This window comes from Haematobia irritans, chromosome 1 (assembly GCF_050003625.1).
Source record: "Haematobia irritans isolate KBUSLIRL chromosome 1, ASM5000362v1, whole genome shotgun sequence".
Classification (NCBI taxonomy): domain Eukaryota; kingdom Metazoa; phylum Arthropoda; class Insecta; order Diptera; family Muscidae; genus Haematobia; species Haematobia irritans.
This window is the reverse complement of record NC_134397.1, coordinates 74,287,057-74,310,097: the sequence shown is the minus strand read 5'-3', so window position 1 is coordinate 74,310,097 and position 23,041 is coordinate 74,287,057. Positions and strand designations below refer to the sequence as shown.

Here is a 23,041-nt window from a genome sequence, read left to right as displayed (position 1 = left end):
TAGAAATAAAATTTTTACGAAATTTTCAATTGAAATAAAATTTTGACAAAATTTTCTATAAAAATAAAATTTTGCAAAAATTCTATATAGAAATAAAATTTTGACAACATTTTCTACCGAAATAAAAAGTCAATAATATAGAATCGCATTCTTTTTTCGACTAAAACATTCTTGAAGTTCAATAAAATCCTGTTTTTGACTATGTCTTTTACAAAATCGAGATTTTCTTCCCACATGAACATATCTGTTTTGCCATATTTGTAAAAGACTATTAGCAAATAAGGTTGATAAAGACTTTCTCAAAATATTAAAATATTTTGTCAAAGCTATTGTACCATAAATCTGATATCGACACAAAAATGTCTACACAAAAGGTACTAAATCCTTTGCGGGGGTACTACGGTACTGACCGGGGTGAAAAAGTATTGAAAAAAGTACTATAGTACTGCATTTTCCATCCCTGCAGTTACTACGTGCTAATCCGAACGTTCATTTTCAACAATGAAGAGTTTAAAGACGTATCTTAGAAATTCGACTAGGGAGAGTAGACTCAATGGATTGGCATTAATGTCGGTTCATCGCCGAATAAATGTGCCGACTGAAGAAGTCATTGATTTATTTGCTGCCCAAAAAGCCCGTCGGCTCAATTTGATATTATAAAAATATTGTATACATACCTATGCATAATTAAATTTTCTACACATGAGATTATATGAATATTTTTTTTAAAGTTGAACCAACCCCGAATTAAAATCCTGGCTACGGCCTTGGTTTGGGGTATATGTTACAGCAGCGATTTTTTGAGGGTGTAGGCGTAAAACTTTACTGCATCTAATATGGCTATTTGTAAAACTATTACCCAGCTTTTTTTCAAACACAAATATGAATAAATTAATGAATAATTAAATATCTAAATTTTATTGAATAATTAAATCTAATAATATGAGATGGATTACATTATATTAAGTTTAATGACAGAATACAAATAAATAAAGTTTGCGACAAATGCAAATGGTAACTATGACTATAGCAATCGTTCCCATAATTACAGAAATCCTCTTTACAGTAACAGCACATGCCATTGCGTTGATCACAGTCCCAAGTGGTACCACAACCACGACCAAAGACGTAATAGTCTCCTTCGGACAAAAGAAAAAAGGAAACAGAGAATTATAGCACAAAATTCAGAAATGCAAATATTCTGATGATTTCTTTCAAAAGTGGAGAAGTACTCGTTTCTTAAATTCAAATTTGATGCTATGTCAAAATTAAATCTATCGATATATCCACTTTTGAAATGCTCACTCGTCAAATTCCGATCACATACTAAATTTAAATTTTTTCGTATAACATACAGAGCTGCATATTCTTAACTCGGTATTATTGGCGGATCTGTCAATATCACCACAATCTAAATATCCATAGGAGTTGCAATAATAGCATATAAGACTCGATACTGAAAACGATAGAATGAGAAAAATAAAGTTGATTATTTAATTATGACATTTTCGTAGAGAATATTTTATCGTTTACCTCCTTCAATATTTGGCGATACAATAAGAAAGATAATTAAAAATTCTTTCCATAAGAAATTCATTATTTTCAAGATAATCTTACAAAATTCTCTATATATTAAAATATAAGTGTGTCAAATGTCAAACAACAAAAATTAGTGACAGCAAAATTGCAGGATACTCTAAACAAGGTAAACAGGGTACAAATAAACAAGTATATACAGCAGTAAGTTCGGCCGGGCCGAATCTTAAATACCCACCACCATGAATCAAATATAATAGTTTACTTTGAAAACTCATTGTCGTAGCGGGTTACTTGGGGGGTTTGATGACAAATCTTCTCCCAAGCAAATCAGTTCTACCAGTACGCTTCACGAAGAAAAAATTTAAAGATTCTACCTATGAAGACCAGATCAGATTCTGGATTTATGAGAACCAATTTTGTTTGAGTTTTAGTGAAATCATAAACATATCGTGTATATGATGAAATAACGCCTTGATTTGAAATCTTAAATCTGCAGATTTTTACCGCCATTATTTAAATGAATACTATGGGTAAAATCTGGAAATTTTACTTTCAATTTCAAGCAATTTTCATGATCAGTGCGCCTGTTATACCCTGAAGGAAGTGTTTTCTTTTCTGAGGAACGAAATTTTAGACAAGCATAGTTTTCTTTTGAAACAAATTTTAGAGACAATCGTTAAATCGCTTATCAAAAATTCGGATTAGTTTGCTCTAAACGAAAATACTTTATACGAAAGGGAAATTTCGTTTGTTTAAAATTTTAATCCGAAGGAAAATATTTTTTTTCTTTGGGTGTACCCTCAAGAAGTTAAATCGGTCTATATCGATGCCTTACAAAACGGACAGGTAAAAATAAATGCGATACAGATTTTTGAGGGTCTAAAATTCCAGTATATTTAAATTTTTGTGCGAATCGGGTAAAAACTACGGTTTCTAAAAGCCCAAGGAGTTAAATCTGGAGACTATACTAAAACATGGCTATACTAAAACATGGTGGAGGCTATTCTAAAACATGGGTCGACACACACCATATTCGGCTGACCTATTTGTGGTCATCCGGATTCCAGAAATAAATTCGGGAGTTAGGTCTATATGGGGGCTATACAAAAACATGGACCAATACTCACCACCTCTTAATGTTCCTCAAATACCTCTAGAGATCCACTTTCAAACGAATTGGGTGAAAACTACGAATTCTAGAAGCCCAAGAAGTAAAATCGGGAGATCGGTCTATATAGGGGCTATACCAAAACTTGGACCGATACGCACCATTTTCGACACACCTCTTTATGGTCGTAAGATACATCTTTATTTCTAATTTCCGGCAAATTGGATAAAAACTACGGATTTTAAAAGCCCAAGAAATAAAGTCGGTAGATCGGTCTATATGGGGCCTATACCAAAATATGGACCAATAGGCACCATTTGCGACACACCTATTTGTGATCTTAAAATACCTTTAGATTTTCAATTTCAACACGCAGAGAAGGAATAAGATCACCTCAAACATGTTTCAAGAGCAAAATGTTATTTTTGTATGGTGACCATGTAACATGTTTGTCACTAAAATGTTATTTTCTCGTCAAATATATCCTGCTTGCCGAAATCAGATACATGATTTCCGAGAAAATAACATGGTTGCGAAAACCATGTTACATGGTCACCACCCAAAAATAACATTTTGCTCTTAAAACATGTTTGAGGTGATCATATTCCTTCTCTGGGTGAAGCAAATGGGCTAGAAAATATAGTCTATAGACGCCCAAGAAGTAATATTGAGAGATCGGTGTATATGGCGACTATACCTAACCATGGACCGATACGGACCATTTTCTACACAACTCTTTATGTTCCCAAAATACCTCTAGATTTCAAATTTTAGGCAAATCGGATAGTAAATACAGTTTTTAGAAGCCCAAGAAGCAAAATCGGGAGATCGCTCTATATGGGGGTTATACCAAAAAATGGACCTATCAATCAATTTCGGCACACATATTTGGGGTCTCAAAATACCTCTAGATTTCCAATTTCAGGCAAATCGGGCAATAAATACAGTTTATAAAAGCCCAAGAATAAAAATCGGGAGATCGCTCTATATGGGGGCTACACCAAAACATGGACCGATGGGCACCATTTTGGACACCCCCCTTTATGGTCCCAAAATACCTCTAGATTTCCAATTTCAAGCAAATCGGATAGTAAATACAGTTTCTAGAAGCCCAAGGAGCAAAATCGGGAGATCGGTCTATATGGGGGCTATACCAAAACATGGACCGATGGGCACCATTTTCGACAGCCCCCTTTATGGTCCTAAAATGCCTCCAGATTTGCAATTTCAAGCAAATCGGATAGTTAATACAGTTTCTAGAAGCCCCCTATAGACCGGGAGATCGGTCTATAGGGGGGCTATACCAAAACATGGACCCATGGGCACCAATTTCGGCACACCTTTTTATGGTCCTCAAGTACCTTTAGATTTTTAATTTTAGGCAAATTAGATAAAAAAAACTACAGTTCTTATAAGCCCAAGACCCCAAATCGGGACTATATCAAAACTTGGAGCTATATAGCCCATCTTCGAACTTGACCTGCCTGCAAACAAAAAACGAATCTGTGCCAAATTTCAGGGCGATATCACCATTATTGAAGGCTGTAGCATGATTACAACAGACAGACAAACGGACATGCTTATATGGTCTTAGAATTTCTACCTGATCAAAAATATATTTACATTATATAGTCGGAAATCGATATTTCGATGTGTTACACACGGAATGACAAACTTATTATACCCCCATCACCGTTCTATGGTGGTGGGTATAAAAACAAGTAAATACGGCCTAAAGTTTGGCTAGGCCGAATCTTCGGGGTTGCTTGGAAATTTATAGAATACCCAAGGGATTTTATGACAGATATTCTACCTAGTAGATCGATCGTCTGCAACATCGGATTGCTGCCAGAACTCAAACAAAAAAGTTTACTTGGATTCAAAGATTTTGACCCTTCCTTACTGATTTTGGTATTGATTCCAAGCCAAAGTTGCGTTTGTTGGGGAATCATCGAAATTGGTTTGGGGAAAACCCGTGTTTCCTTATTTAAGAAAAGTTGTGTAAGCTTATGGTACCTTCATCTCATATTTAGATATAGCTCCAATATATAATTTCACCTAATAAGCCTATTTTGGACCATTGTGTCCTTATATTACTCAAGATTAGCACAAGGGAACCTTCTGTGGTACCAACCAAACTTGCGGTGTATAAATGCATATGGGAGCTACATCTAAATCTGAACAGATTTTCACAATTATAGGCTGGTCAATTAGATTACTTTGTCGAAAATTTGACGCCGATCGGTTTGTAAATGGGCTTATTTATCGAAATCGGGCAATACAAATATATCTAAATTTCAAATTCAATAGCGTTCATCATCGTGCCAAAAAAAAAAACGCCATACACCCCATTTCATCCAAATCGGTTAATAATTGCGACCGGAATTCTGCGAACAACAAATACATGGACAGACGGATGGACACCAAGAGCTACGAGTATAATAATAATTTGGATTTTTAAACTACCATTTGTTTGGACGTGAATAGCTTTAATAATATATCGCAAAAGGTGAATGAGAAATTCGATAAATGAGATCTGTACTCTACACTGAAAAAACAGTGAACCCACCAGGAAAGAAAACTTTCGATTAGTTTTAGAAAATTTTTTATATTTTTAGAAAATTTTAACAAAACAGTATTACAAACGCTGGCATCATGATGATATCACAAAAATAAGTAAATATTTTTCGAAAAATGCAAGAAAATTTATTAGACATAATTTAGTTTTTTCATTTGTTAAAGAAAATTTTGCAGTTTGAAGGAAAAAATTCGAGTTCAAAATTGCAAGAATGTCTTTAGCGACATACGAAGTTCATGATGAACGCATTTCTAGTAAAATTTACAAATTTAAAGAAATAATGAACTATGTTCTGAGAAAGACGAATTTAGTAAATCTTTATGCTTAATTATACCCTGTGCCACACTGTGGAATAGGGTATTATAAGTTAGTGCATATGTTTGTAACGAAGGAGGCGAGTCTTTGGCAATAATGGAGTCTTTGGAAATAATGCTCAGGGTGGGTCCCTGAGTCGATATAACCATGTCCGTCCGTCTGTCTGTGAACACATTTTTGTGATCAAAGTCTAGGTCGCAATTTATGTCCAAACGCCTTCAAATTTGGCACATGGTCCTAATTTGGGTCAGAATAGAACCCTATTAATTTTGGACGAACTCGGTTCAGATTTAGATATAGCTCCCATATATATCTTTCGCCCGATATGCACTAACATGGACCCAGCAGCCAGAGTTTTATACCGATTTGCTTTAAATTTTTGTACAAACATAACACTTAGTCGTATAGTCAAGTGTGCAAAATTTGATTGAAATCGGTTCAGATTTAGATATAGCTCCCATATATATCTTTCGCCCGATATGGACTTATATGGCCCCAGAAGCCAGAGTTTTGGCCCAATTTGGTTGGAATTTTGCACTAGGAGTACAATTAGTAATATAGTCATGTGTGCCAAATTTGATTGAAATCGCTTCAGATTTAGAGATAGCTCCCATATATATCTTTCGCCTGATATGGACTAATGTGGTCCTAAAAGCCAGAGTTTTGGCCCAATTTGGTTGAAATTTTGCACTAGAAGTACAATTAGTAATATAGTCATGTGTGCCAAATTTGATTGAAATCGGTTCAGATTTAGATATAGCTCCCATATAAATCTTTCGCCCGATATGGACTAATGTGGTTCTAAAAGCCAGAGTTTTGGCCCAATTTGGATGAAATTTTGCACAAGGAGTACAATTGGTGGTATAGTCATGTGTGCCAAATTTGATTGAAATCGGTTCAGATTTAGATATAGCTTCCATATATATTTTTCGCTCGATATGGACTTATATGGCCCCAGAAGCCAGAGTTTTGTAACAATGTGGTTGAAATTTTGCACTAGGAGTACAATTAGTAATATAGTCATGTGTTCCAAATTTGGTTGAGATCGGTTCAGATGTAGATATAGCTCCCATATATATTTTTTTCTGATTTCGACAAAAATGGTCAAAATACCAACATTTTCTTTGTAAAATCGCCACTGCTTAGTCCAAAAGTTGTAAAAATTACTCTAATTTTCCTAAACTTCTAATACATATATATCGAGCAATAAATCATAAATAAACTTTTGCGAAGTTTCCTTAAAATTGCTTCAGATTTAAATGTTTCCCATATTTTTACTAACATTGTGTTCCACCCTACACTTAAAAAAAAGCATGCCCGGTTCCAAAGATTTTGTCTTTACTTTAAAACTTTTGGTATTGATTCCGAGCCAAAGAAGCGGAGAATAGAAGTAAGGATACTTTTAAGACACAATTCTCTTTTAAATTTGGGTTTTGTGTACTTGCTTCTAGGAAGCCAATTTAAATTTTTCGCTTTTTCACCTTTTTTTCTTCATAAGCCATCAAAGTCCCTTAAAAACGAGTTAATGACAACTTTATTTTCCACATTCAGACTCGACTTCCAGTAGAATTTTTGCCATGTTTCAAGTAAAAAACGTCTTTAAAATAAAGTGTTGAAAAACATGTCCTATATTTGAACGATTTTTTGCTTTGTAGTGAAGATGCAAAAAGACAACAAATTTAAAGACAATTTCATTAATTTTAAAGAATTTTTCTGAATAATTAAAGTCAAGTTGACCTTAGCCCAAACATTTTTTCTTTCATGTTATGATACCCATTTTTAATTGAAATCACTTAATTATAAGGACAATACGACTTCATTGAAAAGTTTATCGACTTTTGGAGAAGGAAAAAATCTTTATATTAGAGAAATGCGTCTTCTATGCTAAGCAAAATTCGCATTCGTATTTTAAAGACATTAAATCTTTGACTTCACGACAATATTTTATTCAGTGTAGTGCATTAGCCGACTTAAATTTTGAGTCTATAGATTTTGTAGAAGTCTATCAAATTCTGTCCAGATCGAGTGATATTTAAATGTATGTATTTGGGACAAATATTTATATATTCCCCCCAACACATTTGACGGATGTGATATGGTATCGAAAATTTAGATCTACAAAGTGGTGCAGAGTATAATATAGTCAGCCCGCCCGACTTTAGACTTTCCTTACTTGTTTTTTACTAACAATGTATTTTATCCCAGGGTGTTATCCGATTTAAATTTTTATTCCGTTATAAGCATTTGTATCTGGGAATGCAAACCTTTATATTGCTCCCAGCAAATTTGAAGTAATTGAGATGGTAACACAAATGTTGGTCTACATAGTGGTGAAGGGTATAATATAGTCGGCTACGCCCGACTTTAGACTTTTCTTACTAGTTTTTATTCGATTTGACTGAAATTCAAAATCAACACATATTTCAGCTCCACAAAGAGGTGTACATGGTGTGTATAGGTCCTTTTTTTGGTATAACCCCTTTATAGATCGATCTCCCGATTTGATTTAGTGAGCGTATGGATATCCCAATTTTTATCAATTTTGGCTGAAATACAAAATGAAAAAGTATTTTACGTCTCTCATCTACATGACTGGTGCGATGAGGACAACGGCCACTGCAGCTCTAGAGGTTTTAATGGGAATTTGCCCGCTTGATCTACACATCATGAAGACAGCCTAGGTGATACTCATGAGACTGAAGAGCTTAGACTTACTCGGAAACACGACCTGTAGGCACACGGAACTGGTTGCTTCAGTTAGGCAACGCTTAAGAATGGACTATATGGCAACTCGGCATGTATGTGAGGGCAACCTAAGATTTATTATCCCAAGTATAGATGGCTGGGAGGAAAAGCGTATACCTTTTGGAGATCTGAACATTTATACGGACGGATCGAAGATGGCTGAAGTCACGGGCTGTGGTATTAACTGCGAGCAGCAAGGAGTCATATGGAATGGACAACGCATGCAGTATCTTTCAGGCGGATGTATTTCCTATTGTCAAAGCTGCGGAGCTCCTGTTGATTATGGAATAAGGGGCAAAGAGGAGGCAGGATAGGTTAGGTTAGGTGGCAGCCCGATGTATAAGGCGCACTTAGACTATGCAGTCCGGTGGATTATCCCACCTCAGTAATGCTGGTGACATTTCTGAGGGTTTCAAAACTTGTCGAAGTGGTTTCACTGGAATGTGGAACGCCGTTCGGACTCGGCCATAAAAAAGAGGTCCCTTGTCATTGAGCTTAACATGGAATCGGGCAGCACTCAGTGATCAGAGAGAAGTTCACCAATGTGGTATCACAATGGACTGAATAGTATAAGTGAGTCTGATACATCGGGCTGACACCTCACCTAACCTAATAGGGTCAATGCTAAATATGATGATATCTGAAAGGAACGATGGACCTCCTCTGTGGGTTGCGAGCAGACCAAGCTGATATGGAACGACAAGAGTAATGGGAACTCAGGATTTCTAATGGCGACGAATAGAGAGGATTTGAGGCCGTTGATAGGCATCATAACGGGACACAATATACTTGGGAAGCATATGGCAATGGCTTAATGGTCAATGATATTTGTAGATGGTGCCTTGACCCGGAGGCCATAGAAGACTCTTACCATTTTCTGTGCCAGTGTCCGGCATTATCTTTTAGAAGAAATATGATACAGGGCTCTTTTTATACCCTCCACCATAGGATGGGGGTATATTAACTTTGTCATTCCGTTTGTAACACATCGAAATATTGCTCTAAGACCCCATAAAGTATATATATTCCGTCCGTCCGTCTGTTGAAATCACGATAACTTCCGAACGAAACAAGCTATCGACTTGAAACTTGGCACAAGTAGTTGTTATTGATGTAGGTCGGATGGTATTGCAAATGGGCCACATCGGTCCACTTTTACGTATTGCCCCCATATAAACGGACCCCCAAATTTGGCTTGCGATTGCTCTAAGAGAATCAAATTTCATCCGATCCGGCTGAAATTTGGTACCTGGTGTTAGTATATGGTCTCTAACAACCATGCACAAATTGGTCCATATCGGTCCACTTTTACGTATTGCCCCCATATAAACGGACCCCCAAATGTGGCTTGCGATTGCTCTAAGAGAAGCAAATTTCATCCGATCCGGCTGAAATTTGGTACCTGGTGTTAGTATATGGTCTCTAACAACCATGCACAAATTGGTCCATATCGGTCCATAATTACATATAGCCCCCATATAAACCGATCCCCCGATTTGGCTTGCGGAGCCACTAAGAAAACCAAATTTCATCCAATCCGGCTGAAATTTGGCACATGGTGTTAGTATATGGTCTCTATCAACCATGCAAAAATTGGTCCACATCGGTTCATAATTATATATAGCCTCCCAATAAACCGATCCTCAGATTTGTCTTGCGGAGCCTCCAAGAGAAGCAAATTTCATCCGATCCGGCTGAAATTTGGTACATGGTGTTGGTATATGTTCTCTAATGACCATGCAAAAATTGGTCCACATCGGCCCATAATTATATATAGCCCCATATAAACCGATCCCCAGATTTGACTTCCGTAGCCTCTTAGAGGAGCAAAAGTCATCCGATCCGATTGAAATTTGGTACGTGGTGTTAGTATGTTGTCTGTAACAACCATGCCAAAATTGGTCCATATCGATCCATAATTATATATAGCCCCCATATAAGCCGATCCCCAGATTTGACCTCCGGAGCCTCTTGGAGGAGCAAAATTCATCCGATCCGGTTGAAATTTGGTACGTGGTGTATATGGTATCCAACAACCATGCTGGAATTGGTCCATATCCGTCCATAATTATATATAGCCCCCGTATAAATCGATCCCCAGATTTGGCTTGCGGAGCCTCTAAGAGAAACAAATTTCATGCGATCCGGTTGAAATTTGGTACGTGGTGTCAGCACATGATAACGGTTCATAATCATAGGTTATGTGGCAGCCCGATGTATCAGGCTCACTTAGACTATTCAGTCCATTGTGATTCATAATCATGGTTGCCACTCGAGCCAAAAATAATCTACCAAAATTTTATTTCTATAGAACATTTTGTTAAAATTTTATTTCTATAGAAAATTTTTGTTAAAATTTTATTTCTATAGAAAATTTAGTCAAAATTTTATTTCTATAGAAAATTTTGTCAAAATTTTATTTCTATAGAAAATTTTGTCAAAATTTTATTCCTATAGAAAATTTTGTCAAAATTTAATTCTATAGAGTTTTTTTTTCCAAATTTTACTTCTATAGAAAATGTTGTCAAAATTTTATTTCTATAGAAAATTTTTGTTAAAATTTTATTTCTATAGAAAATCTTGTCAAAATTTTATTTCTATAGAAAATTTAGTCAAAATTTTATTTCTATAGAAAATTTTGTTAAAATTAATTTCTATAGAAAAGTTTGTTAAAATGTTATTTCTGTAGAAAATTTTGTCAAAAATTTCTTTGTATAGAAAATTTTGTGAAAATTTTATTTCTATAGAAAATTTTGTTAAATTTTTTTATGTCTATAGAAAAATTTGTCAAACTGAATTATATACGTATTTGATCGATCTTATTTGATTTATAGAAAATTTTGTTAAATTTTTTTATGTCTATAGAAAATTTTGTCAAACTGAATTATATACGTATTTGATCGATCTTATTTGATTTAATATAACCACGTATGGACTTACATACAATTTAGAAGACGGTGTTAGGAGGTTTTAAGTTACCTTGCCATCGGCAAGCGTTGCCGCAACTTAAGTAATTAGATTGTGGATGGCAGTGTTTAGAAGAAGTTTCTACGCAATCCATGGTGGAGGGTACATAAGCTTCGGCCTGGCCGAACTTACGGCCGTACATACTTGTTTTCTTTCAGGATATTACTGAGGTACGGGACTGTAATTTAAAGGATATACTCGACTTTATCAAGGCTTCAGGATGGAAGACCTAGAGAACCGTAAAGGAGATGTGACCGACCCGGACAGAGAAAGACAGATGTCGAAGAGGAAAGAAACAACCATGAAGAATCACAATGGACCAGTATGGTCTAAGTGGACACCATTTTTTCGTTCTACAGATTTGGTGTCATCCTCTATAACCTAACGTAACCTAAATATTATATTTGTTTCATGGTGGTGGGTATTTAAGATTCGACCGCGCCTAACTTAATTGCATATAAACTTGTCTTAACTTTTTTCTTCTGGAGCTACCAAAGTCCATTAAAGACGTTTTAACGACAACTTAGATTTCCAAATTTCCAGTGCAAGTTATGCTATGTTTCACGTAAAAAAAAGCCATGTTGTCTCTAGTAACATGAAATTTTCTTCCATGTTAGGATACCCAATTTTAAGTCGAATCACTTAACTATAAGGACAAAACGACCTCATTGAAAAGTTTATCGAATTTCGATAAGGAAAAACAAGTAAGGAAAGTCTAAAGTCGGGCGGGGCCGATTATATTATACCCTGCACCACTTTGTAGATCTAAATTTTCGATACCATATCACATCCGTCAAATGTGTTGGGGGCTATATATAAAGGTTTGTCCCAAATACATACATTTAAATATCACTCGATTTGGACAGAATTTGATAGACTTTTACAAAATCTATAGACTCAAAATTTAAGTTGGCTAATGCACTAGGGTGGAACACAATTTTAGTAAAAAACAAGTAAGGAAAGTCTACAGTCGGGCGGGCCCGACTATATTATACCCTGCACCACTTTGTAGATCTAAATTTTCGATACCATATCACATCCGTCAAATGTGTTGGGGCTATATTTAAAGGTTTGTCCCAAATACATACATTTAAATATCACTCGATCTGGACAGAATTTGATAGACTTCTACAAAATCTATAGACTCAAAATTTAAGTCGGCTAATGCACTAGGGTGGAACACAATGTTAGTAAAAAAATATGGGAAACATTTAAATCTGGAGAAATTTTAAGAAAACTTCGCAAAAGTTTATTTATGATTTATCTCTCGATATATATGCATTAGAAGTTTAGGAAAATTAGAGTCATTTTTACAACTTTTCGACTAAGCAGTGGCGATTTTACAAGGAAAATGATGGTATTTTGACCATTTTTGTCGAAATCGAAAAAACATATATATGGGAGCTATATCTAAATCTGAACCGATTTCAACCAAATTTGGCACGCATAGCTACAATGCTAATTCTACTCCCTGTGTAAAATTTCAACTAAATCGGAGTTAAAAATTGGCCTCTACGGTCATATGAGTGTAAATCGGGCGAAAGCTGTATATGGGAGATATATCTAAATCTGAACCGATTTCAACCAAATTTGGCACGCATAGCTACAATGCTAATTCTACTCCCTGTGCAAAATTTCAACTAAATCTGAGCCAAAAATTGGCCTCTGTGGTCATATGAGTGTAAATCGGGCGAAAGCTATATATGGGAGCTATATCTAAATCTGAACCGATTTCAACCAAATTTGGCACGCATAGCTACAATGCTAATTACACTCCCTGTGCAAAATTTCAACTAAATCGGAGCAAAAAATTGGCCTCTGTGGTCATTTGAGTGTAAATCGGGCGAAAGCTATATATGGGAGCTATATCTAAATCTGAACCGATTTCAACCAAATTTGACACGCATAGCTACAATGCTAATTCTACTCCCTGTGCAAAATTTCAACTAAATCGGAGCAAAAAATTGGCCTCTGTGGTCAAATGAGTGTAAATCGGGCGAAAGCTATATATGGGAGCTATATCTAAATCTGAATCGATTTGGCTGATATTTTGCAAGTTTTTCGAGACTCATAAAATATTCGGATGTACGGAATTTTAGGAAGATCGGTTGATATACACGCCAATTATGACCAGATCGGTGACAAATATATATGGCATCTATATCTAAATCTGAACCGATTTTTTCCAAAATCAAGAGGGTTCGTCTTTGAGCCGAAACAGGACTCTGTACCAAATTTTAGGACAATCGTACTAAAACTGCGAGCTGTACTTTGCACACAAAAATACATCAACAGACAGACAGACGGACAGACAGACAGACGGACATCGCTAAATCGACTCAGAATTTAATTCTAAGACGATCGGTATACTAAACGATGGGTCTCAGACTTTTCCTTCTTGGCGTTACATACAAATGCACAAACTTATTATACCCTGTACCACAGTAGTGGTGAAGGGTATAAAAATATGGGAAACATTTAAATCTGAAGCAATTTTAAGGAAACTTCGCAAAAGTTTATTTATGATTTATCGCTCGATATATATGTATTAGAAGTTTAGGAAAATTAGAGTCATTTTTACAACTTTTCGACTAAGCAGTGGCGATTTTACAAGGAAAATGTTTGACAATTTTTGTCCAAATCAGAAAAACATATATATGGGAGCTATATTTAAATCTGATCCGATTTCACCAAATTTAACACGCATAGCTACAATGCTAATTCTACTTCCTGTGCAAAATTTCAATTAAATCGGAGTAAACGATTGGCCTCTGTGGTCATATGAGTGTAAATCGGGCGAAAGCTATATATGGGAGCTATATCTAAATCTGAACCGATTTCAACCAAATTTGGGACACATAGCTACAATACTAATTCTACTTCCTGTGCAAAATTTCAACTAAATCGGAGCAAAAAATTGGCCTCTGTGGTCATTTGAGTGTAAATCGGGCGAAAGCTATATATGGGAGCTATATCTAAATCTGAACCGATTTCCACCAAATTTGACACGCATAGCTATAATGCTAATTCTACTCCCTGTGCAAAATTTCAACTAAATCGGAGCAAAAAATTGGCCTCTGTGGGCAAATGAGTGTAAATCGGGTGAAAGCTATATATGGGAGCTATATCTAAACCTGAACCGATTTGGATGATATTTTGCAAGTTTTTCGAGACTCATAAAATATTCGGATGTACGGAATTTGAGGAAGATCGGTTGATACACACGCCAATTATGACCAGATCGGTGAAAAATATATATGACAGCTATATCTAAATCTGAACCGATTTTTTCCAAAATCAATAGGGATTGTCTTTGAGCCGAAACAGGACCCTGTACCAAATTTTAGGACAATCGGACTAAAACTGCGAGCTGTACTTTGCACACAAAAATACATCAACAGACAGACAGACAGACGGACAGACAGACAGACAGACAGACGGACGGACATCGCTAAATCGACTCAGAATTTAATTCTAAGACGATCGGTATACTAAACGATGGGTCTCAGACTTTTCCTTCTTGGCGTTACATACAAATGCACAAACTTATTATACCCTGTACCACAGTAGTGGTGAAGGGTATAAAAATTATATCAGAAAAATGCGTCTTCTATGCTAAGCAATATAAGGACATGAGGTCGTTGGCCTCACGACAATTTTTTTACAGTGTGCCTAATAGCAGATGTCTATTCTAAATCGTGTTATTTCATTTCCTCAATATCGACTGAAATTAAAGTTTTTGATGAAATTGAAGACATCAATATTCTTCACTCTGTGTCTATCTCTCTCCTTACTCACGGTTCTAATTTAATTTCTGTACGAAGCACATTTTCCTTTGTTTGTTTGCGGTAGTGTGTTGATGTCCTGCTTTTTTGTTTTGTTACATCTATAAGTTTGCCTTTTAGTTCTGTGGTGGTACTTGTCCCTCAATCTCGCAGCGGATTATTGTCACACACTTTGCTATTGGCTTGTTGCCAAGTGATGAGCCGAGATGTTTGATTACTTTATTCCGGAGTATACATCCGCGACAATGGGAAGGACCAATGGTGTTGATAGCCTCGACAATGATAGTGATGATGACCAAAATGTTGCTCCTGCTGCTGATGCATTTTGCGACAAAAAAAAAAACTTGTTCTTTTGAGTTTGGTGCTTGGTAGGCCCATGTGTTACATGGTAATCATAAACGAGAAGTGTGGTTGTTTAAGTTTCATCTCGAGAAACTTTTCTAATCATAATTTTCGCTTTACTCAAAGGCGGCCAATAATATGGGCCATAATGAGGCCAACACGAAACATATTCGATAGTTTGTGCTAGAGATTAAAATTTGCCACATAGACCAAACACAAAAAATTGGTAGGTAACATTGACTATCGGAAAAAAAAGATTTTTGTTTTTCTTCCATTATGATCTATACACTTTTGCATGTGTATCTGTTATAATTTTGAGTTTTAAACTGGAATTTGTTTGTACGTGAATAGATTTATTCATAAATAGCAAAACGAGAATAAAAATTCCATAAATGAGACCCGTATCCTAATTTTAATTTTATTTCTCCTAGATTTAAAGCTAGATAGGTCCCTAAAATATGTCTTTGTTTTAAAGAAACCACATACTTGGCTCGTAATCAATACCAAAATCCTTAAGGGAAGGTCAAAATCTTTGGAACCAAGTAAACTTTTTTTCCGGAACAACAACTACCTTTGGACGAAAGTTAAAAAAGTAAGCGCACGAAAATGTTCACGTTTTAGGTCCTTTTGTTTGGCGAAATGAATCTTTTAAGTTTCTGTAAACAACACAAAAAGCGGCCAAATCTCAAATCTTTCTGAGTACATATAACCTCAAAAATGTCCAGCTTTAAGATAGAGATGTCAGTTGGCAGATTGTAACACTAGGTTTGCCCAATCCTGATTTTTGGGCGCTATGACCTCCCTTGGGAGGTCCCATAAAAATGTGGGTGTTATAACCGTTTGAATATAATTGAATACGAGTATAAATAATATTTTAAAACCCAAAAAATATATTTTTTAAATATTTCGAAAGCTATATATAATTATTTCATATAATCTAATTTGTGGAATTTTTTAAATATTTAATAGATATACAATATGCCTCTTATTGACAAATATCGAATCTTGTTTTTTTTTCATATGCTAGAAAAAGAGGTAAATGTAGCAAAAAAAGTGATACGGTCAAAATTTGGTCAATATAAACTTGACGTATTTCTTTCAATATTGCATTTAAAAAACCTGAACACCCCTCATTTTGAAGGTGAGTGTGTGTAGAATGTTGCTCCTATTTTGATTTTGGAATTCACTCTTCAGTTGTCAAAATGCCGTCCAAGCAAGAAGAGCAGCGTATCAAAATTTTGCTCGCGCATCGCGAAAATCCAAGCTACTCGCACGCAAAGCTGGCAAAATCGCTAAAAGTTGCCAAATCAACCGTTACAAATGTAATTAAAGTTTTTGGGGAACGTTTGTCGACAGCCAGGAAGTCTGGATCGGGGGGAAATCGAAAACCGGAAGCCGCTGAGACGACAAAGAAAGTTGCCGGTAGTTTCAAGCGAAACCCTAACCTCTCTCTCTCCGAGATGCCGCAAATAAGCTGGGTGTATCGTCTACAACCGTGCATCGAGCCAAAAAACGAGCCGGACTATCGACTTACAAGAAGGTAGTGACTCCAAATCGCGATGATAAACAAAATACGACGGCCAAAGCGCGATCCCGGAGGCTGTACACGACGATGCTGACGAAGTTTGACTGCGAGGTAATGGACGACGAAACCTACGTCAAAGCCGACTACAAGCAGCTTCCGGGACAGGAGTTTTATACGGCAAAAGGAAGGGGAAAGGTAGCAGATATTTTCAAGCACATAAAACTGTCAAAGTTCGCAAAGAAATATCTGGTTTGGCAAGCCATCTGTACCTGTGGCTTGAAAAGCAGCATTTTCATAGCGTCCGGGACTGTCCACCAAGAAATTTACGTGAAAGAGTGTTTGAATAAACGTCTGCTGCCTTTCCTGAAGAAACACGGTTGTTCCGTACTGTTTTGGCCGGATTTGGCATCTTGCCATTACGGTAAAAAGGCCATGGAGTGGTACGCCGCCAACAACGTGCAGGTGGTCCCCAACAACAAGAACCCTCCCAACACGCCAGAGCTCCGCCCAATTGAGAAATACTGTGCTATTGTCAAGCGGAACCTAAAGAAGACCAAAAAAACTGGTAAGGACGAGCAGAAGTTCAAGGCAAACTGGCTTTCTGCGGCGAAGAAGGTGGACAAGGTGGCTGTACAAAATCTGATGATCCTGAATTTTATACTAATTGAACTTGAAAAAGAAATTTAATTTGATTTTTTAAATAAACGATTTCACCGATTTACACGCGTTTTCCCTTGACCAAATTTTGACCGTATCACCCTTTATCCTGGCTTCATCGTTTTTATACCCACCCCATAGAATGATGATGGGGGTATAATAAGTTTGTCATTCCGTGTGTAACACATCGAAATATCGATTTCCGACTATATAAAGTATACATATTCTTGATCCGGGAGAAATTCTAAGACGATATAAGCATGTCCGTCTGTCTGATTGTCTGTTGTAATCACGCTACAGCCTTCAATAATGGCGCTATCGTCCTGAAATTTGGCACAGATTTGTTGTTTGTTTGCAGATTTTCAGTTTGCCTGAAATTGAAAATCTAGAGGCACTTGAGGACCATAAAAAGGTGTGCCGAAAAGGGTATCCATCGGTCCATTTTTTGGTATAGCCCCCATATAGACCGATCTCCCGATTTTGCTTCTTGGGCGTCTAGAAACTGTATTTTCTATCCGTTTTGCCTGAAATTGAAAATCTAGAGGTATTTTAGGACCATAAAGTGGTGTGTCGAAAATGGACCGTATCGGTCCATGTTTTGGTATAGCCCCCATAAAGACCGATCTCCCGATTTTGCTTCTTGGGCGTCTAGAAACTGTATTTTCTATCCGATTTGCCTGAAATTTAAAGTCTAGAGGTATTTTAGGACCATAAAGTGGTGTGTTGAAAATGGTCCGTATCGGTCCATGTTTTGGTATAGCCGCCATATAGACCGATCTCCCGATTTTTTTTTTTTTTTTTGACTTCTATAAACTGTATTTATTACCCGATTTGCCTGAAATTGAAAACCTAGAGGTAGTTTGGGACATTTGCATTTTTTTGGTGTACACCCAAAAAATTAATAGAGAAAAGTTTACTTGATTCAAGCCGTAGCGGTGTCAAAAGTACGGTAAGTACGGTTTTTCTAAATACAAGTGCGAACTTCTTAATTCAATCCCTAAAATATTAAGTACGGATTTCTTCATTTTAGGAATTTTCAATCGCGTTTGTGTTTCCTTTAAGTACTGAAAGTGCTTGATTCAAGCATAATGGAGCTCTATTTAATCCTAATCTGTACTTGATTCAATCCGCATATAAGCTTATATTAAACCCAATTAGCGCTTAACTTGAGCCAAAACGAACTTGTTTTAAGCGGAATTAAGGCTTGGATCGATCGTTTTTATTCTTGAATATAATCCCACTATGCTTGATTTAATCCCGAACAATATATGTTTGGGTAGTCTAAGTTCCAAACATTTTGTATTTTTGCATCCAAATTCAATAATGTTGTCTTCCAAAAAACAATATGTTATTATGTGAACATATAATATGTTTGGAAGCATTTTGCACCCAAAAATATTATATGCTTAAAAAACAATTCTCCCAAACAATATTGTGCTCAAAATTTTATTTATTTATTTATATATTTACAATCATAATGAATTATGAAAATAAACAGGTAATATAGGTGCTAACAACATAGGTTTTCGACCTGAATGCTCAAAATGTTGTTTCTGCCTAATTGTATATTCCCCCACATCTTTCTCACTTCCACGAGATTTTTTAGTTCTTAGCACCTTTTTCTGTAATACAAACGTTGTAGAAGAAATTATCCAATTGTATGATTTTTTTTATTTTAATTTTACCTTTTGCCGGACGGGGATTCGAACAGCGGATCACACAGTTTGTAAGGATCAAAGAAGTAGCTGATCAATTGCCCAAGGAAAAATAAAATCTTAATTTTGTTAAATAGCGCTCCAAGCTACTAAACACATATATGTTTATAGGCTATTTCTAAATTAATATATGTTTGCATCCAAGCATATTGTATTTACTAACATTTTATGTCCCAAACATAATATGTTCTAACATATTAACATATATGTCCCAAACATGTTATGCTAGTTTATGAACATTATATGCTTGCACTCAAAAATATTGTGTTTAAAAATTTGTGTTCCAAACATATAATGTTTATAGCCAAACATATGAAAAACAGCCTTTTTCATCCGTGCATGTACCCATAAAATAAACATTGGTTCATATATTTTTAAAAAATATTTATTATTATTATTTGCTAATTTTTGACGGGAAAAAATGACGTAAAATAGGACAATACATAATACATATAATACACCTACACGCTCACAAAAAATCGCTTCTGTAACATATACTCCCAAACATATTTTGCTTCAAGCATATACATTTTTGGGTATTGCCCAAACATTTATATGTTTGATCTCTTCCAATATATAATATGTTTGAAAGCATATTAGTCTAAACAATATATGTTTGTCTAAGTTTCAAACATTTTGTATTTTTGCATCCAAATTCAATAATGTTGTCTTCCAAAAAACAATATTTTATTATGTGAACATATAATATGTTTGGAAGCATTTTGCACCCAAAAATATTATACGCTCAAAAAAATTCTCCCAAACAATATTGTGCTCAAAATTTTATTTATTTATATATTTACAATCATAATGAATTATGAAAATAAACAGGTAATATAGGTGCTAACAACATAGGTTTTCGTCCTGAATGCTCAAAATTTTGTTTCTGCCCAATTGTATATTCCCCCACATCTTTCTCACTTCCACGAGATTTTTTAGTTCTTAGCACCTTTTTCTGTAATACAAACATTGTAGAAGAAATTATTCAATTGTATGATTTTTTTTATTTTAATTTTACCTTTTGCCGGACGGGGATTCAAACAGCGGACCACACAGTTTGTAAGGATCAAAGAAGTAGCTGATCAATTGCCCAAGGAAAAATAAAATGTTAATTTTGTAATAACTAGCAACAACCACCAACTTAATTCAATATCGCTCCCTGTTAAATAGCGCTCCAAGCTACTAAACACAGATATGTTTATAGGCTATTTCTAAATTAATATATGTTTGCATCCAAGCATATTATATTTACAAACATTTTATGTCCCAAACATAATATGTTCTAACATATTAACATATTATGTCCCAAACATGTTATGCTAGTTTATGAACATTATATGCTTGCACTCAAAAATATTGTGTTTAAAAAATTGTGTTCCAAACATATGAAAAACAGTCTTTTTCAACCGTGTAGGTGAAAAAGTAAATACATATATTTATAATATCTGTAAATGATTCAAATTCAAAATACATTTTTTAATAAAAACAAATATATAAGAAATAATAGAAATATAAAAAATAAATAATAAAATGCAAAATATAAAGACATATATGTATTTTAATCTACCAAGTCAGCAGAAAATTTGGAATTCAACTTTTCGAGGTCCTGTTGCATTAAATAGTCAGTTTGCCTCTACTTACACATAGGTCGAGCCAAGCCATTGACGCTCCTTTAAAACTAAAAAGTGTAAAATGCATGGAATATATAAATAATAAACTTTAATATTACTTACCATTTAAATATTGTATGTACTTCCATTTTTTAAATATTTATTAATTAATCTTCCTTCTCACTTTCTTATGAGGAGACAATAAATAGTTTACTGTCAATTATGGTCAAATCACACAATAATACTAAAAGAATTTGCCAAACAAAATGCAAACGAAGCCAAAAAACACAAGCTCGAAATCAAACACACACATACACACTCACAATGCTTCATCCATACATGCGAACAATAAACCAAAAACCTTTATATATTCTGTATTCTGATTTGATATGACTCATAAAGGAATATCAAGTTAAGGTTTTGTTATTTTAATCCGTAGTCGGCCTAAGATAGCAGACGAAATGCAAGCCAAACAACAACACCAACACTAAAAGCCAAACATTACGTTGAAAATTCTCTGTATGTAAGAAAAAAAAACAGTTTTCGGGGGTTGAAAATCTATGAGAGTATCGAAGAGAGCAATCTTTATTTTGCGCTCTCATTAGCTAACTCTCACAGACGAATTAAGTAAAAATTGTCTTATTTTAACTCAAAACAAGCTTAAATCAAACTTTGAGCACTTGAATTGCACAAATAAGCGCACTTTGTACTTAATATGAGTATAACTTAGTATTTGCTTACTTGAAATTTTAAGTGCGGATTCAGGCTACAAATAAGAATTTGAAACTTGATTTTAGAAGTCTACTTTTCTTTGGGTTTAACCACCATATAGACCGATAGAGGTATTTTGGGAACATAAAGAGATGTGTCGAAAATGGTCCGTATCGGTCCATGTTTTGGTATAGTCCCTATATAGACTGATCTCCCGATTTTACTTCTTAGGCTTTTAGAATTCGTAGTTTTCACCCAATTCGTCTGAAAGTGGAATTCTAGAGGTATTTGAGGAACAAGTCCAAGTTTTGGTATAGCCCCCATAACTCTCGAATTTATTTCTAGGACTTCTGGAATCCGGCTTACCACAAATAGGTTAGCCGAATATGGTGTGTGTCGACCCATGTTTTAGTTTAGCCTCCACATAGACCGATATCCAGATTTAACCCCTTGGGCTTCTAGAAGCTGTAGTTTTTATCCGATTTGCACAAAAATGTAAATATACTGGAATTTTAGGCCCTCAAAAATCTGTATCGCATTTATTTTTACCGGCCCGTTTGGTAAGGCATCGATACAGACCGACTTAACTTCTTGAGGGTACACCCAAAGAAAAAAATATTTTCCTCCGAAATGAAATTTTAAACAAACGAAATTTCCCTTTCGTATAAAGTATTTTCGTTTAGAGTAAACTAATCCGAATTTTTGATAAGCGATTCAACGATTGTCTCTAAAATTTGTGTCAAAAGAAAACTTCGCTTGTCTAAAATTTCGTTCCTCAGAAAAGAAAACACTTCTTTCAGGGTATAACAGGCGCACTGATCATGAAAATTGCTTGAAATTGAAAGTAAAATTTCCAGATTTTACCCACAGTATTCATTTAAATAATGGCGGTAAAAATCTGCAGATTTAAGATTTCAAATCAAGGCGTTATTTCATCATATATACGATATGTTTATGATTTCTCTAAAACTCAAACAAAATTGGTTCTCATAAATCCAAAATCTGATCTGGTCTTCATAGGTAGAATCTGGTTGAACTGATTTGCTTGGGAGAAGATTTGTCATCAAACCCCCTAAAATTCTATATATTATCAAGGAACCTGCTACGACGAAGAGTTTTCAAAGTAAACTATTATATTTGATTCATGGTGGTGGGTATTTAAGATTCGGACGGGCCGAACTTACTGCTGTAAATACTTGTTTTAATTGTTTTTGGCTGGATCAGAATTTTTGACCACTTTTCTTCTCAACGTACGACAGAAATGGAAAAGCGGCACTACGAAGACCTATTTCGCTCGTGAAATAGGTCAGTCCGCGTGCGCGAATTCTTTTTTAAATTCATCATATTCAGTTCGTCCTCAAATGCTTGCAACTTTCATTCGCAAATTCTAACTATTCTGAGTTTTGTGTGGTCCATAATGTCCATCCAAACTTTTGTTGCAACA

The 23,041-nt window shown here is 35.3% G+C and overlaps 1 protein-coding gene across 1 annotated transcript; it reads right to left on the bottom strand.

The window, feature by feature from the left end:
• Nucleotides 1-887: 887 nt before the first annotated feature.
• On the bottom strand, nucleotides 888-1,648 carry LOC142239158 (UPAR/Ly6 domain-containing protein qvr-like). Its single transcript, XM_075310929.1, has 3 exons — nucleotides 1,534-1,648; nucleotides 1,328-1,456; nucleotides 888-1,139 (listed from the first exon to the last, which is right to left on the bottom strand). Exons 1-3 carry the CDS (start codon nucleotides 1,595-1,597, stop codon nucleotides 958-960), a joined length of 375 nt encoding a protein of 124 aa, XP_075167044.1. The 5' UTR covers nucleotides 1,598-1,648; the 3' UTR covers nucleotides 888-957.
• Between the last annotated feature and the right edge of the window lie 21,393 nt (nucleotides 1,649-23,041).

What these genes read in the sequence shown, in the direction of transcription:
- LOC142239158 (XM_075310929.1), bottom strand. Translation starts at nt 1,597, where the DNA reads ATGAATTTCTTATGGAAAGAATTTTTAATTATCTTTCTTATTGTATCG. An exon ending in ATCGCCAAATATTGAAGGAG is followed by an intron (nt 1,457 to 1,533) that starts GTAAACGATAAA and finishes TATCGTTTTCAG; the next exon opens with TATCGAGTCTTATATGCTAT. An exon ending in TACGAAAAAATTTAAATTTA is followed by an intron (nt 1,140 to 1,327) that starts GTATGTGATCGG and finishes TTTTGTCCGAAG; the next exon opens with GAGACTATTACGTCTTTGGT.